This window comes from Aspergillus costaricaensis (genome assembly GCF_003184835.1).
Source record: "Aspergillus costaricaensis CBS 115574 unplaced genomic scaffold BO79scaffold_11, whole genome shotgun sequence".
NCBI classification, from domain to species: domain Eukaryota; kingdom Fungi; phylum Ascomycota; class Eurotiomycetes; order Eurotiales; family Aspergillaceae; genus Aspergillus; species Aspergillus costaricensis.
In genome coordinates, this window is record NW_020291811.1 from 873,234 (window position 1) to 898,988 (window position 25,755).

General features: G+C 50.3%; 9 protein-coding genes across 9 annotated transcripts; 7 read left to right on the forward strand and 2 right to left on the reverse strand.

The window, feature by feature from the left end:
* Window positions 1-285: 285 nt before the first annotated feature.
* On the forward strand, window positions 286-1,195 carry BO79DRAFT_144325 (uncharacterized protein; the record flags this gene model as incomplete). Its single annotated transcript, XM_025678376.1, has 2 exons — window positions 286-424; window positions 492-1,195. 2 exons carry the CDS (start codon window positions 286-288, stop codon window positions 1,193-1,195), a joined length of 843 nt encoding a protein of 280 aa, XP_025541192.1.
* A 529-nt stretch (window positions 1,196-1,724) lies between these two features.
* BO79DRAFT_286748 (NRPS-like enzyme) lies at window positions 1,725-5,144 on the forward strand (the record flags this gene model as incomplete). The annotated part of the gene is made up of 3 exons (XM_025688501.1): window positions 1,725-2,006; window positions 2,083-4,557; window positions 4,615-5,144. The coding sequence occupies 3 exons, from the start codon at window positions 1,725-1,727 to the stop codon at window positions 5,047-5,049; spliced, it is 3,192 nt and encodes a 1,063-aa protein (XP_025541193.1). The 3' UTR covers window positions 5,050-5,144.
* Window positions 5,145-6,062: 918 nt separating this feature from the next.
* On the reverse strand, window positions 6,063-7,141 carry BO79DRAFT_263126 (uncharacterized protein; the record flags this gene model as incomplete). The annotated part of the gene is made up of 3 exons (XM_025686635.1): window positions 6,063-6,615; window positions 6,664-6,945; window positions 6,993-7,141. The coding sequence occupies 3 exons, from the start codon at window positions 7,139-7,141 to the stop codon at window positions 6,063-6,065; spliced, it is 984 nt and encodes a 327-aa protein (XP_025541194.1).
* Window positions 7,142-9,351: 2,210 nt separating this feature from the next.
* BO79DRAFT_253771 (cytochrome P450) lies at window positions 9,352-11,154 on the forward strand (the record flags this gene model as incomplete). The annotated part of the gene is made up of 5 exons (XM_025686016.1): window positions 9,352-9,447; window positions 9,512-9,758; window positions 9,818-10,433; window positions 10,493-10,635; window positions 10,694-11,154. The coding sequence occupies 5 exons, from the start codon at window positions 9,352-9,354 to the stop codon at window positions 11,152-11,154; spliced, it is 1,563 nt and encodes a 520-aa protein (XP_025541195.1).
* Window positions 11,155-11,779: 625 nt separating this feature from the next.
* On the forward strand, window positions 11,780-15,905 carry pan2n2 (poly(A)-specific ribonuclease). Its single transcript, XM_025680926.1, has 4 exons — window positions 11,780-12,204; window positions 12,273-13,567; window positions 13,622-14,737; window positions 14,793-15,905. Exons 1-4 carry the CDS (start codon window positions 12,076-12,078, stop codon window positions 15,718-15,720), a joined length of 3,468 nt encoding a protein of 1,155 aa, XP_025541196.1. The 5' UTR covers window positions 11,780-12,075; the 3' UTR covers window positions 15,721-15,905.
* Window positions 15,906-16,131: 226 nt separating this feature from the next.
* On the forward strand, window positions 16,132-19,199 carry BO79DRAFT_192879 (putative translation elongation factor EF-1 subunit). The gene is made up of 5 exons (XM_025680927.1): window positions 16,132-16,542; window positions 16,642-16,716; window positions 16,897-17,634; window positions 17,683-17,865; window positions 17,916-19,199. The coding sequence occupies exons 1-5, from the start codon at window positions 16,317-16,319 to the stop codon at window positions 19,121-19,123; spliced, it is 2,430 nt and encodes an 809-aa protein (XP_025541197.1). The 5' UTR covers window positions 16,132-16,316; the 3' UTR covers window positions 19,124-19,199.
* A 935-nt stretch (window positions 19,200-20,134) lies between these two features.
* Window positions 20,135-22,766, forward strand: bipA (Hsp70 family ATPase KAR2). The gene is made up of 4 exons (XM_025685402.1): window positions 20,135-20,556; window positions 20,619-20,814; window positions 20,871-21,976; window positions 22,036-22,766. The coding sequence occupies exons 1-4, from the start codon at window positions 20,406-20,408 to the stop codon at window positions 22,599-22,601; spliced, it is 2,019 nt and encodes a 672-aa protein (XP_025541198.1). The 5' UTR covers window positions 20,135-20,405; the 3' UTR covers window positions 22,602-22,766.
* A 10-nt stretch (window positions 22,767-22,776) lies between these two features.
* BO79DRAFT_171140 (DUF967 domain protein) lies at window positions 22,777-23,668 on the reverse strand. The gene is made up of 2 exons (XM_025679559.1): window positions 23,490-23,668; window positions 22,777-23,418 (listed from the first exon to the last, which is right to left on the reverse strand). The coding sequence occupies exons 1-2, from the start codon at window positions 23,523-23,525 to the stop codon at window positions 22,885-22,887; spliced, it is 570 nt and encodes a 189-aa protein (XP_025541199.1). The 5' UTR covers window positions 23,526-23,668; the 3' UTR covers window positions 22,777-22,884.
* A 437-nt stretch (window positions 23,669-24,105) lies between these two features.
* Window positions 24,106-25,729, forward strand: BO79DRAFT_227281 (putative C6 transcription factor; the record flags this gene model as incomplete). Its single annotated transcript, XM_025683868.1, has 3 exons — window positions 24,106-24,836; window positions 24,891-25,344; window positions 25,397-25,729. The coding sequence occupies 3 exons, from the start codon at window positions 24,106-24,108 to the stop codon at window positions 25,727-25,729; spliced, it is 1,518 nt and encodes a 505-aa protein (XP_025541200.1).
* Window positions 25,730-25,755: the final 26 nt, after the last annotated feature.

Consider the following 25,755-nt stretch of genomic DNA (forward strand, 5'->3'; position numbering starts at 1 on the left):
TGGGAATCCTGCATACTTTCGATGAAAGTGGATCACGCATCTCCCTGCCGACCCCGCTACCCACATCATAGATAACGTCAGCCTCTGCAAGGACATCTTTGATAGGTAAGATAGCTTACTATGGATGCTGGTTTCTGCCATTGTACTGGTTGCTTGGAGCCATTTAAAGTCCATTGGTAGGGCGAACGGCATGATGCGACTCGAAACAGCCTTACTGGGCTTTGTCCAACCGTATCCAACCGCATCCTATACTGTGAGAATACCAAGCCAAAAGCAGCAAACAGAATGAAAATCCTTTGCCTTCATGGCTACGGCACGGGGCCGGATATTCTGCGATTTCAACTTTCGGGGTTGATGCGAGATGCTGACCCGAGCTGGGAGTTTCATTTTCTCTCAGCTGAAGTTGAATGCCCGCCTGCGCCAGGTATGGTTGTCGGTCATTTAACGCACGCCACTACTTGCTAACAATGAGCTTCACCAACTGAAATTAGGCATTGGGAGCACCTTCCCACCTCCGTACTACTGCTGGGCGCGATCGTTTGATGCAGGGGAAATCGATGCAGCCCATGCCATGATCGAAGAGGCCATTGACGAGCATGGTCCTTTTGACGGGGTCTTGGGATTCAGTCAAGGCGCTGCAATCTCGATTTCGTTCCTGCTCGAGCATAAAACGGCGTATCCAGATGAGCCCCTGCCTTTTCGCTTCGCAATATTCTATTCGCCAACGATTCCATGCGCTGCGGATGAAGTTTATTGTCAGTCTGTTATCGGTTCTCTTTCAACAGCCGATCAGCAACGTCTCCGCTCTGGGCAGGACGAACAGATTGCGCAACTTCCGGAACCAGTTCGTTCTGTGGTTGAGAGTTTTGTGAAGGTGATTAAGGGAACCAAGCCTATGACACGCGAGCCGGTATCATTTTTCCTCGATCGCCCGCTTGATCTCGTCCCATGTGCCCTGCATCCAGATGTGATACCAACACGTATAACACTTCCGTCTGTCCACCTGCGTGGGAAGGAAGATATACCGGGGTTGGATGATTGTGGCTTTCTCGTCGAGTCTCTCTGCGACTCCAAAACTCAGAAGTCAATCAAACATTCGGCTGGTCATAACATCCCGCGATCAGGGCCAGAGATAAAGCAAATGCTGTCTGCCATGGAATGGGTTGTAGCGCAGAGCCAGTTATCAACACACTAATGCATGATTCGCCCATCTATCTGCCGCCTTGTACACGCATGAGAATGATCGAGATGCGATTACGCTACTATTCTGGTGACGTAATCATATGAGTTCTAGTCGTAGTTCGTCATGTTTTTACCATTGGGCTCTTCAAAGTTGCCATAGTGACACCAACTTGCGTGCATGTATGCTACGCCAGCGTTGCATGTTATAGAAGCCTGGAGCAAGTCGCAAGAACTCGAGAAAGGAAAGTCTTGACGTCAGTCATACCTCTCATATGCAGGTCTGAAGGATCATCACTGTGACTAAAGGATAGGGATGATTGGCAGATCGTAGAAAGAACGTTTCTCGTACAGCAAGGGATGTAGGCTGCCGCCATCTGGACTTTGTGATCGTCAAGCCTATACCACGGGTTATGTAACTTACGTACCTATGGTCTCCTTCTCCGGAATGATGGAGTGGGGTGTTCAAATGTATAAAGAAGCCTAGGATTCTCTCTCACAACGACCGCACTACCAGCAATATAGGATCGAGTGTTGAGTGCAATATGGGGTCCGCTGATGTTTCAGGACGGCTTTTGACGCAGCTGCTAGACCAGCAAGCGAAGGATCAGCCTGATCGCTTGTACTGTCTGCACCCCAGCTCCCAGGAGGCGGATTGTGAATGGCGTTGTATAACGTTCCAGCAGGTGTCTGCTGCTGTGAACCGTGTAGCGTGGTGGATTGACAGCAGGCTCCCCGGAAAAAAGCAGCAGATTCTTGCCTATATTGGAACGAATGACTTGCGATACTTGGTTTTTGAGCTAGCTTGCATGAAGATAGGCCATGCGGTATGGCCATCTCACATTCCTGGCTGGAGGTTCCTGTCCCACAATATCGATGCTTATTTCTGACTGATTGGCTTAGGCGCTACTTCTATCCACTCGCAACTCACAGGCAGCCTTTCATCATTTGCTGTCGAAGACGGATTGCTCGGTGCTTGTGGACGGTAGCGAGCGACCCCAGCTAAAGAAAGTTGTTGACCAGGTTGAAGTCGCTTGCTCTGATCTCGGGTTGGAACGATGGCGTATGGATCCCGTCTGGGATGTCTTCGCAGCATCTCCTGTCGAGCCGTATCCCCACCAAGAGAATTTTGCAGACATAGAAGACCGCCCAGCTATCATCATCCACAGCTCGGGGACTACGGGTCTTCCCAAACCGGTAACTCTGACCCATGGATATCTGGCAACGATGGATCAGATGCAAACGCTTCCCGTGCCTCAGAGTCGTGAAACCGCCCAGTTGTTTCTGCGACACAAGGGTGAGATGCGATTCTGCCATGGACCATTATTCCACTTTATTGGAATAGTATGCGTTTTTGAGTGCATATTTTACGAGACACCTTTTCTACTATCCCCGGATCGACCTTTGACCCCAGATCTCTTCTCGCGGATTATGGCAACTCCCAATCCACCTCGATGGTGTCTAATCGCTCCGTTTGCGTTGCAGGATCTTTGGTCATCTGAGAAGGGGCGACAGGCGATGCAGGGCTTTTCGGCAGTGAACTTCGGCGGTGCACCACTGTCAAGCGCCACGGGAAACGCAATTTCTTCCCACTTTCGCCTGCAAACGTTGATGGGTAGCAGTGAGACCGGTTACACACCGACACTTCTGTGTGAAGACCCCGCGGACTGGGATTGTTTCGAATGGAATCCCGCCTTCGAACATCGCATGGAGGAAGTCGGTGATGGACTGTGGGAGTTAGTTATCCCTCGACCTTCCTCCCGTCGGTATCATGCCATTTTTCACGCCTTTCCAAATCTTAGCGAATATCGAACGGGTGATCTTTTTGAACCTCATCCAACAAAACCGCACCTGTGGCGATCAAAGGGAAGGGCAGATGACATAATCGTTCTAAACAACGGCGAAAAGCTGAACCCTATTGATGCCGAGCACCTCCTTGAATCCCATTCCTTGGTTCATCGTGCTGCTATTTTCGGCCAGAATCGATTCCAAGTGGCCTTGCTAGTTCAACCTCTATGGGATGAGCTCCCGGAGACATGGACCCCACAATGGCTGAAGCAGGCTCTGGAGCCCCTCGTGAGAGATGCCAACGGCTTGTTGCCTGCCCATGGACAAATCCATCACAACCGTATCGCTGTTGCTTCTCGCGATCGGCCATTTGCGCTGGCCCCCAAGGGGTCACTTCGCCGGCGAGAAACGGCTCAGCTCTATGAGGATGTTATCAATAAATTATACAGTTATGCAACAGGTAACGAAGGCTCTATTAATGACGTGGAAAAACTGCAAGAGACGACTATGGAAGGCATCGAGCTGTGGCTACAAGAGGCTGTTTCTCGGATCTTGGGTGGGATCTCTGTGGATCTAGATGCCGATATTGTCACTCTAGGGATGGATTCTCTTCAGGTAGTTCGACTCGCGCAGGCACTGCAAGATGCGGCCGATCGCATGCGTCAATCTAAGCAAATAGCTGCCTTGTGGACCAGTGCCGTCATCTATGAGCAAGCCACGGTCCGGCGTCTCACAAGTACGCTTTTCCAACAACTACATGGTCATCTTGAAGCGGAAGGCGAGAAGCACACATCGAGCTTCTGGCCACAAGAGCATCAATTGACGCATGCAATCTGGCAGCAGGCACAGAACCTCCAGCTTAGCGGAAAGACGGTCCTTCTGACTGGTTCGACTGGCGAGCTTGGCAGCTATCTTCTAGAGGAGCTGCTGCAGGATCCGACTATTGCACAGGTATATTGCCTCAATCGTTCGGAAGATGCGGGAAGCCGACAGCTCGCTAGATTTCGTGAGAAGCGGTTAGCTGATGGCTGGCTTGTGGATACTTCTCGAGTCAAGTTCTGGCAGGCTGACTTGAGCCAAGAGAGACTCGGGCTAACTGCGGATGAATACAGTTACTTGCGAGAGCGAGTGGATATTGTATTCCATAATGCTTGGATGGTGAATTTCAATCTGCCACTGTCCAGTTTCCGTTCTCAGCTGGAAGGGACGGGACGGCTTCTCAACTTAATCAAGGGCTCACCTCGCCAGGCCGCATTCCATTTCATTTCTTCCATCGCGGCCGTTAGTGGTCGCCCTACCATTGTGCCTGAAACTGATCACATTGCAGAAACACTGCATGGGCCGTCAACAGTGCTCAGTCAAGGCTATGCAGAATCGAAATACGCAGCAGAAGTTCTCTGTGACCTCGTCGCGAAGGACACTAAACAGAAAATTGCTGTTCACCGTGTTGGTCAACTGGGAGGACCCATAGATGCTGAGGCAGGTATGTGGACGACACGAGACTGGTTTCCGGCACTGGTACGAACATCTCAGACGATGAAAGAATTGCCTGACAGCATTGGGTCAATGCCAGTGGATTGGGTGCCCATTGTAAGTGAACTACTCGAGATGGTTCTTTGATAAAGCCGTAGTGTACTGACTTCATAGGATATCGCTGCTCGAAGTATTGTTCAGATCGCCTGCGGGGGACATAATAATCAGTTAGCTTCCACCGGGTCGAACAACGCAGAGGTCTATCATATTACAAACCCACAGCTTAGTAACTGGGGGCCATTGGCAAAGATCATAAGCGAAGCCTGTTCCTCCAAGATTATTCCGCTCAAGGAATGGGTGCAGAACCTGACTAACCGTGTATCTGACCCGAAACTCAATGAGGAGGCTTTGTGGGAAATCCCTGCGGCGTCGCTCTTAGGCTTTTTCAGGTCACTGGCGGATTCTGGTGATTGGATACGTCCTCCTGCGGATACCACCAACGCTCAGAAGCATAGTGCAGCTTTGCGTACGTTGGGTCCGGTGGACGCATCGTTGATGAAGGTGTGGTTGCAACAGTGGAGCGACTGGATTCCCGAGCTGCGAATTTAGCATTGTGCCGTGGCTACAATTCTCTCATTGGGCCAGATACCCAGAGCAGCAAGTCATGAACATGGGATTGTTGATGGTTTGATGCAGCCAGCGCGTCAAGTCTAATAAGAATAATAAATTGAGGAGGTGAAGTGTAGAACAAGACTACAAAGACAGGAGGTCAGGTGATGTGCTTACCTGCCGAGGCTTCTCACATAATCCTCGACCAGGCTATCAAATGAGCACTTAGAATAAGTCTGAAGTGATGTGCGATCAAACTTTCTCCGATGATTAGCCGCCGGGCCACCGAATGGTACAGTAGGACCGAACCAAAGTGCTTATTTGGCACTAGAGCCATTAATATTTCATCCAATATAAGGAGCTGCCCGCTTTATATTAGAATTCTTGAAATTCACTTTGATTTACCATGCCATACAATGCCCGTATAGCATCAATAGGGGCTGTGGCGCTGGGCTAGACAGTCCTAGCAGTGGGGCCCACGAGCCCGGGCACAGCCGGACCCTGGAACTAATACGCAACAGTTACTTATCTCCGACATTTCCCATATTGACCTCGGACTACGCATCCAGAAAACTGCTGACTAGAGGAACAGAGGGAAAGATAAGAAATATGAGGGAGAAGAGCCAGGTACTACCTAAGCTCACATTCGTCTCAGACAGGAAGGTACAATATATTGAGGTGATTTACTGCCCTTTCGACCCAATGCCGTTTCACGGTATGTGATTCAATTGAGCCAATTGTATGACATGCTAGCTATATAGATACTTGGCTATTCGAGATAGGCGTATGGCTGCAGTATCTTGTCTTCTATGCAGTCGTCTAAAGCGAGAACACCTGCACTTGAGCTGACACTTAAGCTCAATGATTCGAAGTAAGCATTTACATATTTATCGCGAATTCATTGATACCATTTGAGCCAGATCCATCCATACAGAAAAAAATATCCTCCCACTGCCGTGCATGCTTAAGCACCTCTGTAGCCGCGACGAATCTGCCAGAGCGATAGCTTCCGTCTAGACAAATCCTATTATAACTGTCAGGGCAACCGTAGTAGCCAATACCAATTTTCCCCTTGATACATTGCTTGCTGTGCTGGTGTACCCAACATTCAAGGAATCATTTTGAAATCCCACAGTGCGCAGCCAAGTCGGTGTAGCAGTGTTGTTGGCTAGGACATCTGAATGATAGGCATCAAGGACGCCCAAAAAGGATACTTTCATCCCTCCTACTACAAGCATCCCATCAGTAGAAGTCATTGTACCTTCCTTAACCGTGTCATAGCCGATGAAATAGCCATTCAAGGAGAGGTTAGCGGTTTTCCCATCAAATTGAAGATCCAGCACCGGATCAGGCAGGTAAAGTCCATTTCCATTGACAGTCCAGGGAGCCGGAAATAAGTTCCACTCCATGGGGTCACTTCCGTTGCAACTGGCCAAGTTGGAGCCCCAGCCCCCTTGTGGGTCATACTCTGTGAGGGTACTTGATAAACTGTACGGTGGGCCTTGGGTTGGATTGAGTGTCCAGTTGAAGTTGTTAACCGCCTTGCCGTCCACCTGGTAGGTAGGACTAGGGAGTGTCAGCTGAGATTCTTCTGATTTTGGTGGGATCACTAACTCCGACGAAAACATAGCGAACTTCAACGATGCGTCTTCTTGTAATCCATCCCAGCTTGGACCAGGTAATGTGGAGAAATTGAAGTTGTTGGACCACATAGTGAAGAAAGCATTCACTGGGTCGTAGCCAACATTATAGGTGCTGGGCTCTGTAAGGGCCAGCACGGTAGAATTGTACTGTTTGGTAACCGTTGTGTTGACGAGATTGGGGCAATGGAAACTCCAATTCGAAGCCAGCCCGGTGTAAAACGAAAATTCCACATCTGTGGTACCGTTATAGTATCTGCGCAGTCAGCATCGATGCAATATCTGTGTCATCGAACAACTTACGATCCCACCCAGTAGTCGAGAATGCTGAGGGTCACATTGTTGGGTCGAAAGTTCAAGGATGGGTTATAGTCCGGATCTTCCTTGGCCGCAACTCCAACCATGAAGGCCAGGCTGCACAGGACAGCTTGCATGGTCCCAAGCCCGCGCATTTGGCTCTTTTACTACTGAGTGAAGTGAAATAACACCTTCGTGGCCGGGTTACCATGTAGTCATTATATCGTCCATGAAAATGGTGGAGCGGTCGGTCCCTGCGGCGTCATGTTCTCCAACAAAAGCCGCCGGACCACCGAAGGGCATAGTCAGGAACCAACTAGTATCCTAATAGTGGCTTTTTAGAAGATATGAGTCGGGTAATTTCAAAGCACAAAAGCGTTCCCACTTTGCATTTTAGTGCCAGAGGCGATCGGTTTACCAAGTTTTTCCTTTCATAGCTTGGCCTCGATGAGGCCCACCTTTCCTCGGCGAGCTGTAAGTACAGACTATCTGTGAATTTAGCCAAGTAGCAAGCATAGAGCTGTCTACTATCTAATGATTCCAAACACCTGTCATGTTTACATGCGTAGGATGATGTCTTGAATGTACTCAAGGCCCCCGGGAAGGTCCATAGAGTTAGGGGGTTGTGGCGCGGAGCTAGGCAATCTAGCAGTGGGACCTAAGAGCCCGGGCTATGCCCTAGAGTTAAAGAGCTATGTCGAGATAACGTAACCGGACAACGAAGCAGCGCGACAACGAGCCGTCATTTTCCCATATAACTATTACTATAAAAATTAGAACTCTACCATTTTTGTTGATAAGATGAATTGAATAGAATATATAGATTCTTATATATAAACTAATAATAAATTACTTATAAAATCCTTCAAAAGATATATTAAATATAAAGATATATAAATATTAAATCTTTATACATGTTTTTATAATATAATGAACATACCGCTTACAGTCTACTAAAGCTAGCTTAATTATGAATAGTACTGTACTCTATACTATATTATAAAGTAATTTTATTAAAATTTAGAATAGAATCTTCTAATATTAGTTCTATATAACTTACTCTACTATTTAGTTATTCTTAGATCTGAATATCTAAATAATTGATGAAGTTTCAATTTTTATAGTAGTAGTTATATAGAAAAACGACGGCTCGTTGTCGCGCCGCTTCGTTGTCCGGTTACGTTAAGGCTTGCTTCTTCTCATATTGCTTATCTCCGCTATAGTCCAGGTTGACCTCGGACTTCATGCACAGGACACTGCTGGTGTCACTCAACATTTGATTATTGCAGCCGCTAGCAGAAACATCCAAATTACTAGGGAAGAGACGAAATTTCGCTAAATATATTCCAGATTGTAAACTTGAGAAGCATCATACTAAAGATAGTAATATTCAGGAACGAAGCGTACAAGTTGGTTGGGTACGGGATAGAATAGCAGCCTACCACATGAAAAGCCCATCGTGCCCATCCCTGGGATACTAGGAGACTACCACGAGAGCGCATGATTTCTATCTGTTGAACACAACGGTGGATTCCTATTCTCCCATCGCAACGGTCTCTTCTTCCTAGGCCCGCAGCTCTCTCTCCAGCGGATGCTGCGTCACACCGATCTTTTTCAACCACTCAGTAGCCTCGTCGTAGTACCGAATACTTTCATCAAACCTCCCCTGAATCTTATAGCAACTCGCAAGCTCGATCACTGCGTCCAGCTGGCTCCGATGAAGACCTGCCTTGGATTAACTAAGTTGTCATAGCCTTTCCATCTCATCAAGGAGTGTTAAATTAGCCTTGGCAAATCTAGATTAGTTGGTATGGATTGTTCCTAGTGAAACCTTTCCCTTAAGGGTCCCTATGTGGCTGACACTGAGGTTGCACTCTGCAATGGAATGCTGCGTGGGATTGTTTTTGCCTCGGGGTGTGTTGACCAAGAACATTTTTTATCCATCCTAAACACTTGTTGCACCATGCCCAAAGGCTCGCATAGTTCTTCTTTTCTCGTAAGTTCCCCCAAGCGCGTACCACACTCTCGACATGTCAAAGCCAGCCACTGACGTTGTGCGTAAACACAGTGGTAAGGCAGGCGGGACGCGGCCTTCGAAAATGAACAATGAAACTATGTTTGGTCTTCGGGTTTAGACAACCATCTACCCCACTTCTCTCCCCTATGGTGGCGCTGCCAGGAGTCATCCTCTCATGAGTTTGAAGTTGTGCAACCTGGACTGCCTAGGCGTACGCGCCCTGCCCCTGAATCATCTTACAGATGCAACGACAGCGTAGGTGGGGAGGGTCATATATGAGTACTTTAAAGCTTGACTACCCGGTACTTGATTTTAGGATCCTTCAATTTTCATCTTCAAGCAATCCACATGGCATTTCTCAGTTCATCAGCTGCCATCCTCATTGTGGGAACGTTAATATGCGCGCTTGCCTACAGATTCATTACCCTGCAACGAGAACTACGAGTATGAGTCGCTATTTAGCAACGCTGTCAGCATTGGATTTCCTGCCATCTAACCCGTATTTTAGGCTAACAACCAAATCGCCGCCGCAAATGGGTGTCTGCCACTCAGACAATGGAACTCGGCCTGGCCGCTGGGCCTAGATCTACTTGTTCAAGCATTCCGCCATGACCGTAGACAGCAGATTCTCCAGTTCTTTCTCGATATCGTTGCTGAGTCTGGCACAACGTTCGAACAAAATCTCCTTTTCTCCCGAGGAGTTGACACTAGCGACCCTCAAAACATACAGGCTCTTCTATCGACCCAGTTTGCCGGTCAGTGCTATACCTCTGACACCGAACCTTCTTGCTACTACTGATCAATGGCACTTCAGATTTTGGACTCGGATTGCGACCCCCAACTTTCTACCCCTTGTTGGGGAGTGGGATATTCACTCAAGATGGCGCACATTGGCAGCACTCGCGCGAGCTGTTACGCCCACAATTCATGAAGAACAGAATCGCCAATTTTAAGCAAATCTGCAGTGCCGTAGACAACCTCATCTCCGGCATCCCCAATGAAAACGCCGTCGATCTACAACCGCTCTTCTTTCGCCTCACTTTTGAAACTACCCTCTTTCTGTTGTTTGGACAATACCTGTCATCTCTCCAATCAGAGGGCATCACAGACCAGGAATCGGACTTTGCGAACGCTTTCAATCTTGGACAGGAGTACTTGGCCAAACGCGGACGATTGGGTAACTTCTACTGGCTTCTGGGTGGGAGAACTTTTCGTAAAGCATGTAAGACTTGCCATGAATTTGTGGACCGTGCTGTACAGGAGGCCTTGGGATCGGCTACGAACAAAATTCCGGGCATCAAGAGAGAGCCTTACATATTTATTGATGCTTTGATTGAGGAGACGCGGAACCTGGATGTGCTTCGGGATCAGTGCCTAAATATCCTGTTGGCCGGGAGGGACACTACGGCTTGTTGCCTCACTTGGACACTGTAAGGGCCAATGTAGCGATATTAGTTTCCGGGAAAGCTGACTCTTGCCACAAATTGAGACGTCTACTTGTCCAGCATCCTCACGTCCTCTTCAAATTGCGGGCTGAAATCAGTGATACAGTCGGGATTGGACTTAGGTCGCCGACCCCTACTATAACCCAGGTCAAGTCACTTGCGTATCTCTCCCTGGTCATCAAGGAAGGTACTTCAACCTCAAATACCCAAGCCAATCGCGTTACCCTTACTCATTAACGTCCTAGTCTTGCGCCTCTACCCCTCCGTCCCCATAAACTCGCGCGCCGCCACCAAAACCACAACCCTCCCTACAGGCGGCGGGCCAGCAGGCACCGCACCAATTCTCGTCAGAAAAGGCGAGGCCGTAGGATACTGTGTCTATGCGATGCACCGGCGTAGGGATATCTACGGCGCCGACGCAGACGAATTTCGACCCGAGCGGTGGGAGAACGATGCGCTGAAGGATGTAGGCTGGGGGTATTTGCCGTTTAACGGTGGACCAAGAGTTTGCTTAGGACAGGAATTTGCGTTGCTGGAGGTTGGTTACACCATCGTGCGATTGCTGCAGACTTTTGAAGCTATCGAGCAGGCGGAGGGGTATAGGATGGAGAAGAGAGTCGGCGAGGAGAGGCAGGTTCTTACATTGGTTCTTTCATGCGGAGAAGGGTGTGTAGTCAAGATGAGGAGGTATGGGGATGAGGTGTAGGCAGCGGTTTGGTCATTGGCTTGGCAAGTAGTTATAGTGGTTTTCTTTGTTATCATGGCGATCCCATACTTACCCCACTGAAGTCCTGAGCACTTGCGGTAGGTAACGGAACGAGCGGATTCATGATGTCTCTTTGTGATAGAGTTCGGTCAACTGATTAGTAATTTGATGGGTATTATATGATTCTTCTTTTTCATTCGAATTGTAAGTGTTCATACTACTTAGCACTTTCACTTCAACTCGGCGATCTGTATCATTTGATATCATCAGTCGAGCCACTATATATCAAATGTTAGCTATACAGGTACTTCGCTTTTTGAAGGAAGAGCATAATCCTGACTACTGTCACATCCCTAGAAATTGACGGAATTTGAATTATAAACAGCGAGATCTGTAAAAAAAAAAAAAAAAAAATAGAAGACAACACGACTAAGCAAGAACTACATCATGTGTATGAGGATCGCAATCATAGTACGTAGTTATGCAGTAGGCGGTGACGAAGAAACGGCGTGATGTGCTGGATGTTTGTCCCGCTCGGGCTGAAGTCACGTGAAATTATGCGTCGGTACCTCATCAGCCATTGCCGGCAGCTCTGACTGGAAGGTACCCCTTCCCCCAGAGACCATTTGTCTCGTCTGCTGTTGCTCCCAGAAACGAGAGCCGAGAGCCTGGGACTGTTCTTGTGGGTGCCAGCTTGTGAATCTTGCCGTCCCTGTGCTTGGTGGTCCGGAGTTCGAAGACCACGCCTTTTCCAGCCAGACCTTCTCCCCGCACTCGCGCTTTCGCCGAACGATGCCCGCTTTCGCCCTGACCCCCAATGGACAAACCCAACGCTTTGCCTGAAACTTCTTGACACCGCAATAATTCGAAGACCGTACCCATCTTGAGTTCGACACCCTTGCCGGGTGCGATGTCAAGGCCATGGAGGCCGATTGGGATGAACTGTCGCGCATTCCGGTGCCTGCACCGAGCGTGCATGCCCTGCCGACAATCGCAACCGCAATAGCTTTTGATGATGTGATGGAGTTATTGTGGGTGGGAAATGAATTTGTCGGTTTTTCCGTTGTTTGCAGCTATCACCGAAGGCTGTGCTGACCAGCGTTCGTGTACTCCATTAGGGACGAATCACCTCCTTCTTCGGCCCTGAGCTCCAGCGATATACCTCTGTCCGGGCACATCCTGCGACGGAACCGGTACGGCAGATTATTTTTCACGATAGAGGCGTCATCTCGCTCTCCCCGAAAAGTGTGCACATGATAACACGGCGCGGCTTGACACAATGGCATATCGCTCACGAAGAGATGACCGATCTTCGCTGCATGAGCTTCACAGCCCAAACCAACCGAATTATAGTGGCAGGATGTCAGAAATCGATGTTTACAATCGATATTGATAAGGGAATCATAATCGACAAGCTACACACAGACTATAACTACACAATCATGAAGAAGAGCCGATACCTTTGCGGAGCGACAGATACGGGCTCAGTCAACGCGCTGAGCCTGAATGACTTCAGTGTGGTGAAGACGTGGAAAGCACACGGAACTGCAGTCAATGATATGGATGCTCGGAACGATCTTTTGGTTACCTGCGGCTTCTCTGTCAGGCATCTGGGTTCCCCGATCGTCGATCCGTTGGCCAATGTATACGACCTAAAGACCCTCTCGCCGTTACCCCCAATACCATTCCACGCCGGAGCTGCGTATGTACGAATGCACCCAAAGCTGCATACAACGAGTTTTATTGCATCTCAGACAGGCCAGCTTCAAGTTGTGGACCTGATGAACCCGAATGCCATCAATCTCCGCCAGGCGAACGTTTCCTTCATGCTGGGTATCGACTTGTCACCATCCGGAGAAGCACTGGCTATTAATGACGCTGAATGTGCAATTCATCTATGGGGATCACCAGCAAAGGTTCATTTCAATGAGATGAGCAAAGAGGCGGAATTCGGGGATGTAGCCCCTCGTCCCCCTACCCTGGATTGGTCTCCAGAAACGCCCCTGAATATGATCGGCATGCCATATTATCACGACCGTCTTTTCTCTGCGTGGCCGAGCCATCTGATCTTCGAAGTCGGCAGCCCCCCTCCTCAAGTAGATCAGGCTCTGATTCCTTATCTCCGCCCGGCAGAGCTCGGGCACCATGCGCCGAATCCGAAGAAGACACGGCGTTATCAAGTCGAGAACACACGCGCTTTGTCGTCTGCAGAGCCTGCCCTTATTGCTCCCAAATTCCTGAGTGAGAAAGCACGAGAGCAGAGTAAAGCGCAATCAGAAGGGGCTATCAGTGATGCTGCCGAGGCTCTGGCGGGTGCCAAAATCAATGGAGAAACGGACGATGATCCTCTCCTTAAATACAGTAATGTTGAGATCAAGTACAGTAGGTTTGGTGTCGATGATTTCGACTTCAGGTAAGTGTCCCTGTATTCTGAGGAGTGATATGCAGCATCTAATATTCTGGATAGATTCTACAACCAAACGACCTTCTCTGGATTGGAAACACATATTGCCAATTCCTTTACCAACGCTCTCCTTCAGCTATTCAAATTCATCCCTTATATCCGCAACGTGGCTCTCCATCACGCAGCAAGTTCTTGTATTTTCGAGACATGTCTGCTCTGCGAGATGGGCTACCTATTCGATATGCTCGAGAAAGCGAGCGGCCAGAACTGCCAAGCAACGAACCTTTTGAAAACCTTCAGTAGTTACCGTGAAGCATCCAACTTGGGTCTGTTTGAAGAAAACCTGACAAACAAGTCACTTTCGGCTGCGATCCAGGCTGTCAACAGATTCTTCCTGGGTCAAATTTCGCACGACTTCCGTATGATCTCGCCGAGCTCGGACGACCTAGACCACAGACTAGCGACAGTCGCGTCCGAGTCCATTCGCTGTATGTTCTGCCAGAACGAGATTGTGAGACCGGGCAACTCCCTTGTCAACGAGCTGAACTATCCTGCGATCGATATCAAGCAAGCTCGCAGGAATCCTGCCTTCCGGTTCTCGAATATCTTACGGGCCAGCATTGAGCGAGAAACCCAGAATAGAGGATGGTGCAACTACTGCCGTCGATACCAGCAAGTTGCTATCCGGAAATCAGTTCACCGCATGCCTCAGGTCTTGATGCTTAATGCGGCTCTCACCAACCCCATCTGCCGGCGGCTGTGGGCGATTCCTGGGTGGTTGCCGGAAGAAGTTGGAATCGTCATCGACGGTGGTCAAATTCTATGCTTCGAAGGTGAAGACCTAAAAGTACGAGTCCAAGCCAAGATGCCAGGTCTCGTGGTATATGACCTGGTGGGTTTGGTTTGTGAGATCGATATTCCAGAGCACCAAAAGGCACATCTAGTCTCTTTTATCAACGTATCCATCTCATCTCGTGAACCGGAAGCCAAGAACAAGTGGCATCTTTTCAATGACTTCCTTGTCACAGAAGTCGACAAAGACGAAGCCCTCCGCTTCAATCAACCATGGAAAATACCGTGCGTGCTAGCCTACCAGGTGCAAGATGGTCGACATGCTATGGATGATACTTGGAAAGACACGCTCGACACCACTCTTCTCTTCCGTGACTGGTCGCTAAAGTAAGTTGACCCCCTTCCAGTAGCACGTGGTTTGCGCTAATCTTCCCTCTTCCAGTGGTGGCCGTCCGGTAGAATCTCGCGTCACGCTCTCCGAAGAGGAGAAGCCAACCCCTGGTACGCCTGTTGCTCTTGATACCGAGTTTGTCGATCTCGAGAAAGCAGAAATCGATGTGAAAGCGGATGGCTCTCAGGAAATTGTACGCCCCAACAAGAGCGGACTTGCTAGGGTATCTGTTCTCCGAGGCTCAGGGATTCGAGAGGGTGTGCCCTTCATCGACGACTACATTACCATCAAAGAGAATATTGTCGACTATGTCACTCAGTACTCAGGCATCAAGCCCGGGGATCTGGACCCTAGGGTCAGTCAGCACAACCTTGTCCCGCTAAAGGTGGCATACAAGAAACTCTGGCTGCTCCTCAACTTAGGCTGCGTGTTTGTCGGACATGGCTTAGCCTCTGATTTCCGCAAAGTCAACATTCAAGTTCCCAAGAGTCAGACGGTAGATACCCAATACTTGTTCTTCCACCCCGGAAAGAACCGCCGTCTCAGTCTTCGGTATCTGGCCTGGGCGGTATTCAAGGAATACATCCAAGAGGAGCCGGCCGATGACAACCAAGGACACGACTCCATTGAGGACGCACGCATGGCCCTACGTCTATGGAAGAAATTCAAAGAATACGAAGATGCAGGTATTGTGTCTCAAATATTGGAAGAGATCTTCCGCGAAGGTTCCAAACTTGGATTCCGACCCCCTCCCAGAAACGGTGTCCCAACCGTGCTCTCCCGCCCCGGAACGGCGGTTACGATGCAGAACAACAGCGGTCGCAACACTCCTAGCACGTCTGATGTTGTCGGCGCCGCTGCTAGTGCCCCAGCCACACCCAGACAGGCCTTCCGACGCTCCATCGCTCTGACGCCCAGCAACGGCAGCTTTGCTGGCCCTGGAGCGGGTGACTTCTTCAGTGGAAGTCCCTTGAAGTGAACATCTCCGCCCGAATCCGGGTATAGATCTTTGACGACGTTTCCTTATGATATTATCGATTTGCTATATCGACCAGTTCTGGAGGTCTTAGGAAGATAGAGGCGACATTTGGATGTCCGGTCATAGTTGGGTATACATGAAGTAAATTTGGGAGTGACATCAGAGTCGCTCGATAGATAGAAAATACCACAATTTATCTGTTCAAAAGGTGATCTCAAAATGCTGTGCATTGAATGTAGCTTGGAAATAAGGCGCTGTAGATTGCTTTGAGGGATATTCGTGATGGAAGAACCATCCGCAGTAGTTGAGCGGCCTGAGGCCACCGAGCGGGGAATGACGTGGTGGGATTCGATCAGCTCCTCCACAACGACAGCCTCCGACTCGGCTCTCTGTTTTGCCAACTTCTTGACTCTACTCTCTTGGCCCATTCACATTCGGGCATTCACCAAAGCACGTAGCGTGCTGTTTATTTATATCTTTCTTTCTCGTATTTGTTTCTTTGGGAATTCTCCAATCCCTCGTTAAACCTACCGTCTCCCGGAAAACCCCTCCCTAGCAACCTGCCCCGCTCCTAACAACAACACACCACCACCACCATGTCGCGCCATCGCGTTAAGGCTGTGAGCTACGACGAAGATGACTTTGACGATGACTATGATTCCCCGGATCCCGAGGAGGAGGAATTTCTTGAGCAGTGCACTGCAGAAGTGTTGAACCAGCTCCGTGCAGGGGACCCTCCTGTCACCGCGACTCGCGATGAGGTGCAAGAGGCGCTATGGCACTATTACAATGATGTTGAGAAGTCTGTGAATTACCTGAGAGGTTCGTTATCACTCCTCTCCGGAAGAGAATATGTGGACTGCGTTACAGCAGAATTGGCGACCTGCTTCATCGGTGGCTAATAAGAACCATCGGATGCAGGTAAAAAGACGAAGGAGGTCAAGAAGAAACAGGCTTCGGCTCCGGCTCCGGCTGTCAAGGCAAAAGCAAGCACAGGTAAGCGCATCTGCTCGTCTATACTATGGTGGTTGGGCTTGGATCGCCTGCAAGTCGGCGTATATACGTACTGTCGGTCAGGATTTCATAAACTGTGAGCATTACCCTTACCCCTCGTGATTGATTGCTTTGAACTGACGCCGTTACGGAAGTTGAAGTATGTTCTAACAGACTTCCTAGTGCCTGTATATCCTGTTCCATTGTCTCCTCCGGCCTCTTCGACTGCACATTTCTCGGCAGCCGACTTCTTTCGCGATGCACCGTGGCTCAACATCCCTGCACACCGTAAGGCAGACATACTCGTTGAGCCTCTATATCCCCGGTTGGGTCTGCTTGGTGGAGCTCCTGAGAATTCCGGAAAGGTATCCAAGTTGGCTGCTCTGGCTGCTGCGCGCAAGAAGAAAGAGGGAGAGAAGTCTGCTGCACCGACCCCTACACCTCCGTCTGAAGTTGAAAGCTCCCGGCCATCTTCCACTGAGCGAAAGAGCCCCGCCCTTTCTCTCCGTGAGAGACTCGCTAGCAATGGCAAGCCACAGAAATCGTCTGAGGGTCTGCAATCGCTTCGGTCACTCAATAAAGGATCGCGGCTGGGAAGCCCTTCGCCCCAGAAAATGCCGTCCCCAGAGCCGAGAAAGCAAAGCAGTCCGGAGGTCACTGGGCAGGCAGATATGGAACCACCCGTGTCAACCGACAAGAAGCAGGAAGAAGAAGCCGCTCTCAACATTCGCGCACCACCGTCTACATTCGCCAGCACGATTGTTGGAGAAGCGACACGCCCAAAGATGGCCGAGCCCAGCCACCTATCCGCCAGCACATTAGATCTGATCAAAATATACGGTCAAGAACTTGCTGAACCCTTTGATTTTGCAGGCCCAAGCCCCGACGATGTTGTCTTGAATGCTCAGAGCTCTGCAAAAGGTTTGGCTATTCGGCGCAAGATATAGATCCTCCCTAATGGACATGCAGGCTTCAAATCGAAACAACCTGCTTCTAAGTCAGCAGGTGACAAGAAATCCCAGGCCGGTTTGGCTGAAGGCATGAACAGCCTGAGTGTGGAGGAGAAGGTGAATGTGAAGAGCAAGAACCTAGATGTACTGTCTGAATACCAGAAAACGCAACGGAAGAAAGCCATGAATTTCGCCGTTATCGGTTCGTACTACCCGTCTCTATGCGGATGGACGCCACTGACAAGTTATTAGGTCATGTCGACGCAGGAAAGAGTACGTTGATGGGACGCCTGCTGGCCGACCTCAAAGCTGTCGATCAGCGCACGTTAGAGAAATATCGTAAAGAGGCAGAGAAGATTGGGAAGGGATCCTTTGCCCTTGCCTGGGTATTGGATCAAGGCTCCGAGGAGAGAGCTCGGGGTGTTACTATTGATATTGCAACCAACAAGTTCGAGACGGAGAGTACGGTGTTTACGATTGTGGATGCTCCGGGTCATCGGGACTTTGTACCCAATATGATTGCGGGCGCCAGTCAAGCCGATTTTGCTGTTCTCGTCATCGACTCTAGCATAGGCAATTTTGAGTCTGGACTCAAGGGTCAAACGAAGGAGCATGCTCTCCTCGTGCGGAGTATGGGTGTGCAGAGGATCATCATTGCTGTGAACAAGATGGACTCTGTCCAATGGGACCAAGGTCGCTTTGAAGAGATCGAACAGCAGGTTTCTTCTTTCCTGACAACTGCTGGATTCCAAGCCAAAAACATCGCTTTCGTGCCCTGCTCGGGTATTAGCGGCGATAACGTAACTAGACGCAGCGAAGACCCGAATGTCTCATGGTACAAGGGTCATACGTTGATCGAGGAGCTTGAAGCTACGGAACCTTACGCCCATGCTATTGAGAAGCCATTGAGAATGACCATTGGGGACGTCTTCCGGGGCAGCGTTCAGAATCCTCTATCCATTTCTGGCCGCATCGACGCCGGTAGTCTCCAAGTTGGCGATCAGATCCTTACGATGCCAAGTGGCGAAAAGGCCACGATACGCAGCTTGGAAGTGGACGGGGAGCCCAACGACTGGGCGGTGGCGGGCCAGAACGTCACGCTCAACCTGGTCAATATTGATCCCATCCATCTCCGATCTGGCGATGTCATCTGCCGTGCCTCGGCACCCATTGCCAATGTCACTTCGTTTACGTGCAAGGTGTTGGCCTTTGACCATCTGTTGCCCAGCATGGTGGACATCCACCGGGGCCGCCTGCACGTACCCGGCCGGATCAGCCAACTGGTCGCAACCTTGGACAAGGTGACTGGCGCAAGCATTAAGAAAAAGCCCAAGATTGTTGCACCCGGCACTGTGGCACGGATAGTGGTTGAGATGGACCAGGCTGTACCTCTTGAGGCACCTACACGCATTGTACTACGAGCTGGGGGTGAAACAGTGGCTGCTGGGTTGCTAGAGTAGATTATGGGCTTGATTGCATTGTCTGGACAATATATATTTCTGATGTAGATAGTATGTCCCAGTATTTACATGGTCGCCTTCAAACATATATATATATATTTCTTTCCGCGCCACTTTAGCGCACCAAGTTGGTCCGCTATGTAGTAGTCAACTAGTACTACTGATCATAATAATCGTGATCAGCAATTAAGCAGTATGTATTGATTTTCTAAGTATATGATGGTTACTTTACTACCACAAGTACTACTAACAATCTACTACTATTATGTAACTTAAGAGTACTTACTCCGTATATTTGTCTCATACACTACTACGAGTGCTGCTAGAAAGGGTCCCTTCAGCCCACATCCACTGAAACAGAGATCAAACGATCTGGCCAGGCTGGCAGAAACCTGATGCCTTGGCTGGATCAATAATTCAGGAATCAGGCCAAGCTGGGATGCGCCTCCTGAGTGGGGAGGGATGTATCCACTTTCACAGCGGAAGACCCTTGGGTGATCTTTTAGTGACTCAAAAAGGAGTAATGACTTGACTCAATGATGGTCAATAGTGGAATCTGGCCATGTGGTGATTGACGACTTGTTGACAGGCTGGCCCCTTTTCTCATCTTTTCTTCAATCTTCAGCGTCAACCCCCGGACTTCAGTAAGAGTAGGGTCAATCTCCCGGGAAATGGCGCCGAAGGAACGGAACGGCCAGTTGTCCAAGTGCCGAAAGAGGCAAAGTGCCCCTGGAGGAGTGAAGAACGCCTAACCGAAGCGAGCGAATCACGCGACGATTCTAGCAAGTTCGGTGGACCGCCTTTCCCCATTTGGACGAACGCCTTCCATTTTTCCGCCGGCAGAACCACCGGGCGGTGGCCGTGCACGCTGACTCAGCCCTGCCCTGGACGCGTCGCGGACCAATGACAGCCCGAGGAGTAACCTTAAAGTCAGATACCCGCGAAAAGGCCAGCATGGCCGCTGCGCTTTCTTTGCCGCTGGCAAGCCATACAAGAAGCTGGCCGGAGCTTCTCGAGACACTCTTTCTTCTCTCCGTCGTCGCCTTCTTTCACCCAACTCTCTTCTCCCCCCCTTCCCCCCTTCGCTCTTTCTTTCCTTCCCGTTCTCATCTGGGTTGGACTGTATCTATTTTTTCCTTCTTTCTTCGTGCCGGGAAATAAAAACCGTGTACGAGCAATAGGAGGATTCTTTCACATTCATTCGCTGCTGTCTCCAATTGAGCAGCTCGTCGATTAAAAAAGTCTACTACGTGTCCTGTGGTGAAAGGACATTTCACACATAATGGCGCGCATCTCGCATCAGGGTGCGGCCAAGCCCTTCACGGCTTGGACCACCATCTTCTACTTGTTGCTTGTTTTCATTGCCCCCCTCGCCTTCTTCGGCACTGCACACGCTCAGGATGAGACTTCGCCTCAAGATAGCTACGGAACTGGTAAGCAGAGTGTCTCCCAGGGGGAGTGAAATGATTCTGCTAACGCTATCTGTTCTCAACAGTCATTGGTATCGATCTGGGAACCACCTACTCCTGTGTCGGTGTTATGCAGAATGGAAAGGTCGAAATTCTCGTCAACGACCAAGGAAACCGTATCACCCCTTCATACGTCGCTTTCACCGATGAGGAACGCCTGGTCGGTGACGCCGCTAAGAACCAATACGCCGCCAACCCCAGACGGACCATCTTTGACATCAAGTGAGTTTTCCTGCTTTTTGCGAGTTTCGTGGCAATCTGTTGCTAACGCTCTCTAGGCGCCTGATCGGTCGCAAGTTCGATGACAAGGATGTCCAGAAGGACGCCAAGCACTTCCCCTACAAGGTCGTCAACAAGGATGGCAAGCCCCATGTCAAGGTTGATGTCAACCAGACCCCCAAGACCCTGACCCCCGAGGAGGTCTCCGCCATGGTTCTTGGTAAGATGAAGGAGATCGCCGAGGGCTACCTTGGAAAGAAGGTCACCCACGCCGTCGTCACCGTCCCCGCCTACTTCAACGACGCCCAGAGACAGGCCACCAAGGACGCTGGTACCATTGCCGGCCTGAACGTTCTCCGTGTCGTCAACGAGCCCACCGCCGCCGCTATCGCCTACGGATTGGACAAGACTGGTGATGAGCGCCAGGTCATCGTCTATGATCTTGGTGGTGGTACTTTCGATGTCTCCCTCCTGTCCATCGACAACGGTGTCTTCGAGGTCTTGGCTACCGCTGGTGACACTCACTTGGGTGGTGAGGACTTCGACCAGCGTGTCATGGACCACTTCGTCAAGCTCTACAACAAGAAGAACAACGTTGATGTCACCAAGGATCTCAAGGCCATGGGTAAGCTGAAGCGCGAGGTTGAGAAGGCCAAGCGTACTCTGTCTTCCCAGATGTCCACCCGTATTGAGATTGAGGCCTTCCACAACGGCGAGGACTTCTCCGAGACCCTCACCCGCGCCAAGTTCGAGGAGCTGAACATGGATCTGTTCAAGAAGACCCTGAAGCCTGTCGAGCAGGTCCTCAAGGATGCCAAGGTTAAGAAGTCCGAGGTTGACGACATTGTCCTCGTCGGTGGTTCCACCCGTATCCCCAAGGTCCAGGCTCTTCTCGAGGAGTTCTTCGGTGGCAAGAAGGCCAGCAAGGGTATCAACCCTGATGAGGCTGTTGCTTTCGGTGCTGCCGTCCAGGGTGGTGTCCTTTCCGGTGAGGAGGGAACCGGCGACGTTGTTCTGATGGATGTCAACCCCCTGACCCTGGGTATTGAGACCACTGGTGGTGTCATGACCAAGCTCATCCCCCGCAACACTGTCATCCCCACCCGCAAGTCCCAGATCTTCTCTACCGCCGCTGATAACCAGCCCACCGTCCTCATCCAAGTTTGTAAGTATTCTCATGCTAAGATTGAATATCCCGGAATGCCTGCTAATTAACTGTCACAGACGAGGGTGAGCGTTCCCTGACCAAGGACAACAACCTGCTCGGCAAGTTCGAGCTTACCGGAATTCCCCCGGCTCCCCGTGGTGTTCCTCAGATCGAGGTCTCCTTCGACCTGGATGCCAACGGTATCCTGAAGGTTCACGCCAGCGACAAGGGCACTGGCAAGGCCGAGTCCATCACCATCACCAACGACAAGGGTCGTCTGTCCCAGGAGGAGATTGACCGCATGGTCGCCGAGGCTGAGGAGTTCGCCGAGGAGGACAAGGCTATCAAGGCCAAGATCGAGGCCCGCAACACCCTGGAGAACTACGCGTTCAGCCTGAAGAACCAGGTTAACGACGAGAACGGCCTGGGTGGCCAGATCGACGAGGACGACAAGCAGACCATCCTGGACGCCGTCAAGGAGGTGACTGAGTGGCTCGAGGACAACGCTGCCACCGCCACCACCGAGGACTTCGAGGAGCAGAAGGAGCAGCTCTCGAACGTGGCGTACCCGATTACCAGCAAGCTGTATGGCTCTGCGCCGGCGGACGAGGATGACGAGCCCAGCGGGCATGATGAATTGTAAAATTACCATACCATTAGAGGGATCTTTATGGAGTTAGCATTTTGATTGTTGTGTGTTTTTGTTGAGACCATTGTTTTGGCCCGGTTTTTGCTGACCAGTCGTCCAACCGAGTATGATACCTGACCTGACCTTGACATTATTAGAGGCAGCAATTGCATGATACCTTTTATCCAAACTCGACTTCTAATTTTGTAGACTATACACGTAACATAACCACCACACAACACAATATGAACAATCCACTCTAGTACAAATTCTCTAAATATAATACACTATGATCCATTTACATCTTCGCAATAACCTCCCTCACCGTCTCCACCACCACCTGATGATCATCCTCCTGCTTCAACCCACTCACCACCACAACACCCACAATGCCATCCACGCCCCTCACACGAATGGGAAACGCACCCCCATGAATCGCAAACTCATCCGCCGCGCCTCCACCGCCGCTACTCGTCAACGCAAACTTCCTCACAAACGCCGCCTCCACCTCACTCGCCTCCGCCCCCGTCGAACTCAACATCTTCTGTCTCATCAACCAACTCGACACGCCCCATCGCAACACCGTGTTGCGCTTCCGTCGCACCCACACCTCGTTGTCTGCTACCGTGCCGGGCTCGGTCGCGCATTGGAAGATGACGTGTGGTTCGGAGCCGCCCGTCAAGGTGATGGAGATTAAGGCTGGTTTGCGTTGTGTGGGTGGGAGGGATAGGATGCGCTCGCGCAGGGCGAGGCCGAGTGTCCAGGCGGTGCTGGAGGTGAAGGTGGGGAAGAGGACGGAGGGGTTGGATTCGAGGGCTGCGAGGTCGCGGGGCTGTTTCGGTTATTAGCTGGGGGTTTGAAGAGGAGGGATGGGATGGGATGGGGATTGTGGGGTAGACGTACGTCGGTGCTTGCGGGGGGGAGGGGAGTGTCTTCCATTTTGGGTGGTTGGTAGAGGGTTGATTGATGGGTTCTTTGTAGAGGATGGGTGTGTTTGTTGGCTTTGTGAAGGGATTCAACCAAGTAAGGAGGAGGAATAAGTAGGTAGTAGAGAAGAAAGGAAAGAAGTAGGTAGAAGATCTGGAGTAAATGACAGGAGGGGTCCTGATTGCTAAGCTCGGTTGGGGGTGTGGGGGTAGTCTGTTACATAAATGATTACATGATCATTTACTTACTTCCTTCTATATTTGGGATGCTGTTGTCATGCCACATCATAACATGTCCATGTAACTATGGGTCACATTGTTATATTGACTTTGTTAAGTTATTGAACAAGTGGAATGGAATTATGGCTGTGGAGAAAATGGTGGAATCTGCATGCAATCGGGATTCTAATGAATGGCCGGTCTTCTGACTCCGCAATTGCTTTGCTTCCCCTCATCTGCAGCTAATCATTCATCTCATCCCTCTCTTCGGATACTCCCTTCATCTTCCCTTCTTCCTATCTATCTATCCATCCATCCATCTATCTCCTTCGTTAGCTATCTGACTGGGATTTAGTGATTATCATCCCCTACCCATGCGCCATCGACTCACAAAGCGTGCATGCGATGAGTGTATCTCCCGCAAGGTCAAGTGCAGCGGTGCCTGGCCTTGCGATACCTGCCAGAGTGCCCCTAAGCAAGTCAACTGCACTTACCTGAAGCCCGCACGGAGGAGGGGACCAAAGGTAAGGAGATATACTGGTGAGCAGGGAGAAGAGCGCCTGACAACCGGTCTTCTGATCCCTCCGCATGTTGATCCTCGTGACGAGGAGATATCCCGTGTGGAAGCAGAGCGACTTGCATCGACTATTATCCCAACAGAAGAACTAGTCTCAGTTGTGCGTTCGTATCAGCAGGCTTCTTACAGTGTGTGGCCGGTTGTCGATGCGGAAGCGCTCCTGGACAAGCTTGAACATGGCACACCGGATGTGGGAACCTTGTGTCTGGCTATGGCTCTCTGTGCAGCCACCATGGCGCAGCTGCAGCTTGCTCCAACGAGTGTTGATAGCACGATGATGGCGACGGAGTGTATGAGGATGCGTGAAGCACATCTCGACTTGAGGAGCGTCTTGGTTTCCTTCTTCCTGCATGTTTATCATGCCAAGATCAATAAGAGGGACTCGGCCATGTTGTTCATACGAGAGGCTGTGTATGGTGCTAGGCTGTTGAAGCTGGATGAGGGTGTGGGTGGACATGATACTGAGCTGGATGCGGATGTTGTTGCTAATAAGGAGATCGTGTTTCTATTGCTGTGGGTTTCTGAAAGGTAGGAACTGCCTCCACACTTCGATTGTAGCTCACTTTAGCTGACACGGTTTAGGGGCTATTCTTTGCATCTTGGTCTCGAACCCTCGTATACCACTCCTATTCGTCTACCAGATGAGGTCGATGTCGGCAATAATGCAGATGTGAAAGGCTTGCTGGAGCTCGGCAGACTCTTTGCCACATTTGACGGATTCTCCTCCAGACGAAGCACCAACGCCAGTGATAAACTGGTATTGACGGCGGATAGTCTGGCAGAGACGGAGACAGTCTTGTCGATGCTTTCGTTCGGCCGAGGCGACAGACCGTCCACCCGTATTGCTGATTACTGCATCACGAAAGAATGGATGAGGACCATCATATGGCAGAAAGCTCTGTCTCGGCATCTGCTCTCGTCGAAATCGGGTGCTCGACTTATGACGTTCAGGTTCCCAGCCGTGGTCAGCCGTGACCTCCTGATGTCGTTGCAAAGCTTTACTGAGTCTGACCTGTTGCCATTGGGACGCGACCAGGTATGTCTTCTGCAATCATTGAAGATAGCGTACTAATTGAAGTCTGAAATAGCTATTGAAGTGTTTCGAGATTGCCAACTCACTCGCGGATACGGTCCTGCTCACGCCGTGTGTCCAGACATGCTCTGACTTTCAAATGCGGCCGCATGATTTTCTGCACGCGTTGTACCAGAAGCTGCTACCTTTCCTAGAGCAAGACTTCATGCTGAAGTCGATACTGCATAGTAAGACGGCCGAGGCTTTGGTTAAAGCCCCTGCGCGCATATTGAGAATGGACTATAACCCTTGGTCATTCGATCACGATGGGGAGTACGCTCACAGCACTGGAAAGCATGTGGACTCTCCTGAGGAGGACGCTGATTCGCACTGGAATCTTTATGGATAGAAAGTGGGTGAAAGTGTCTGATCCTG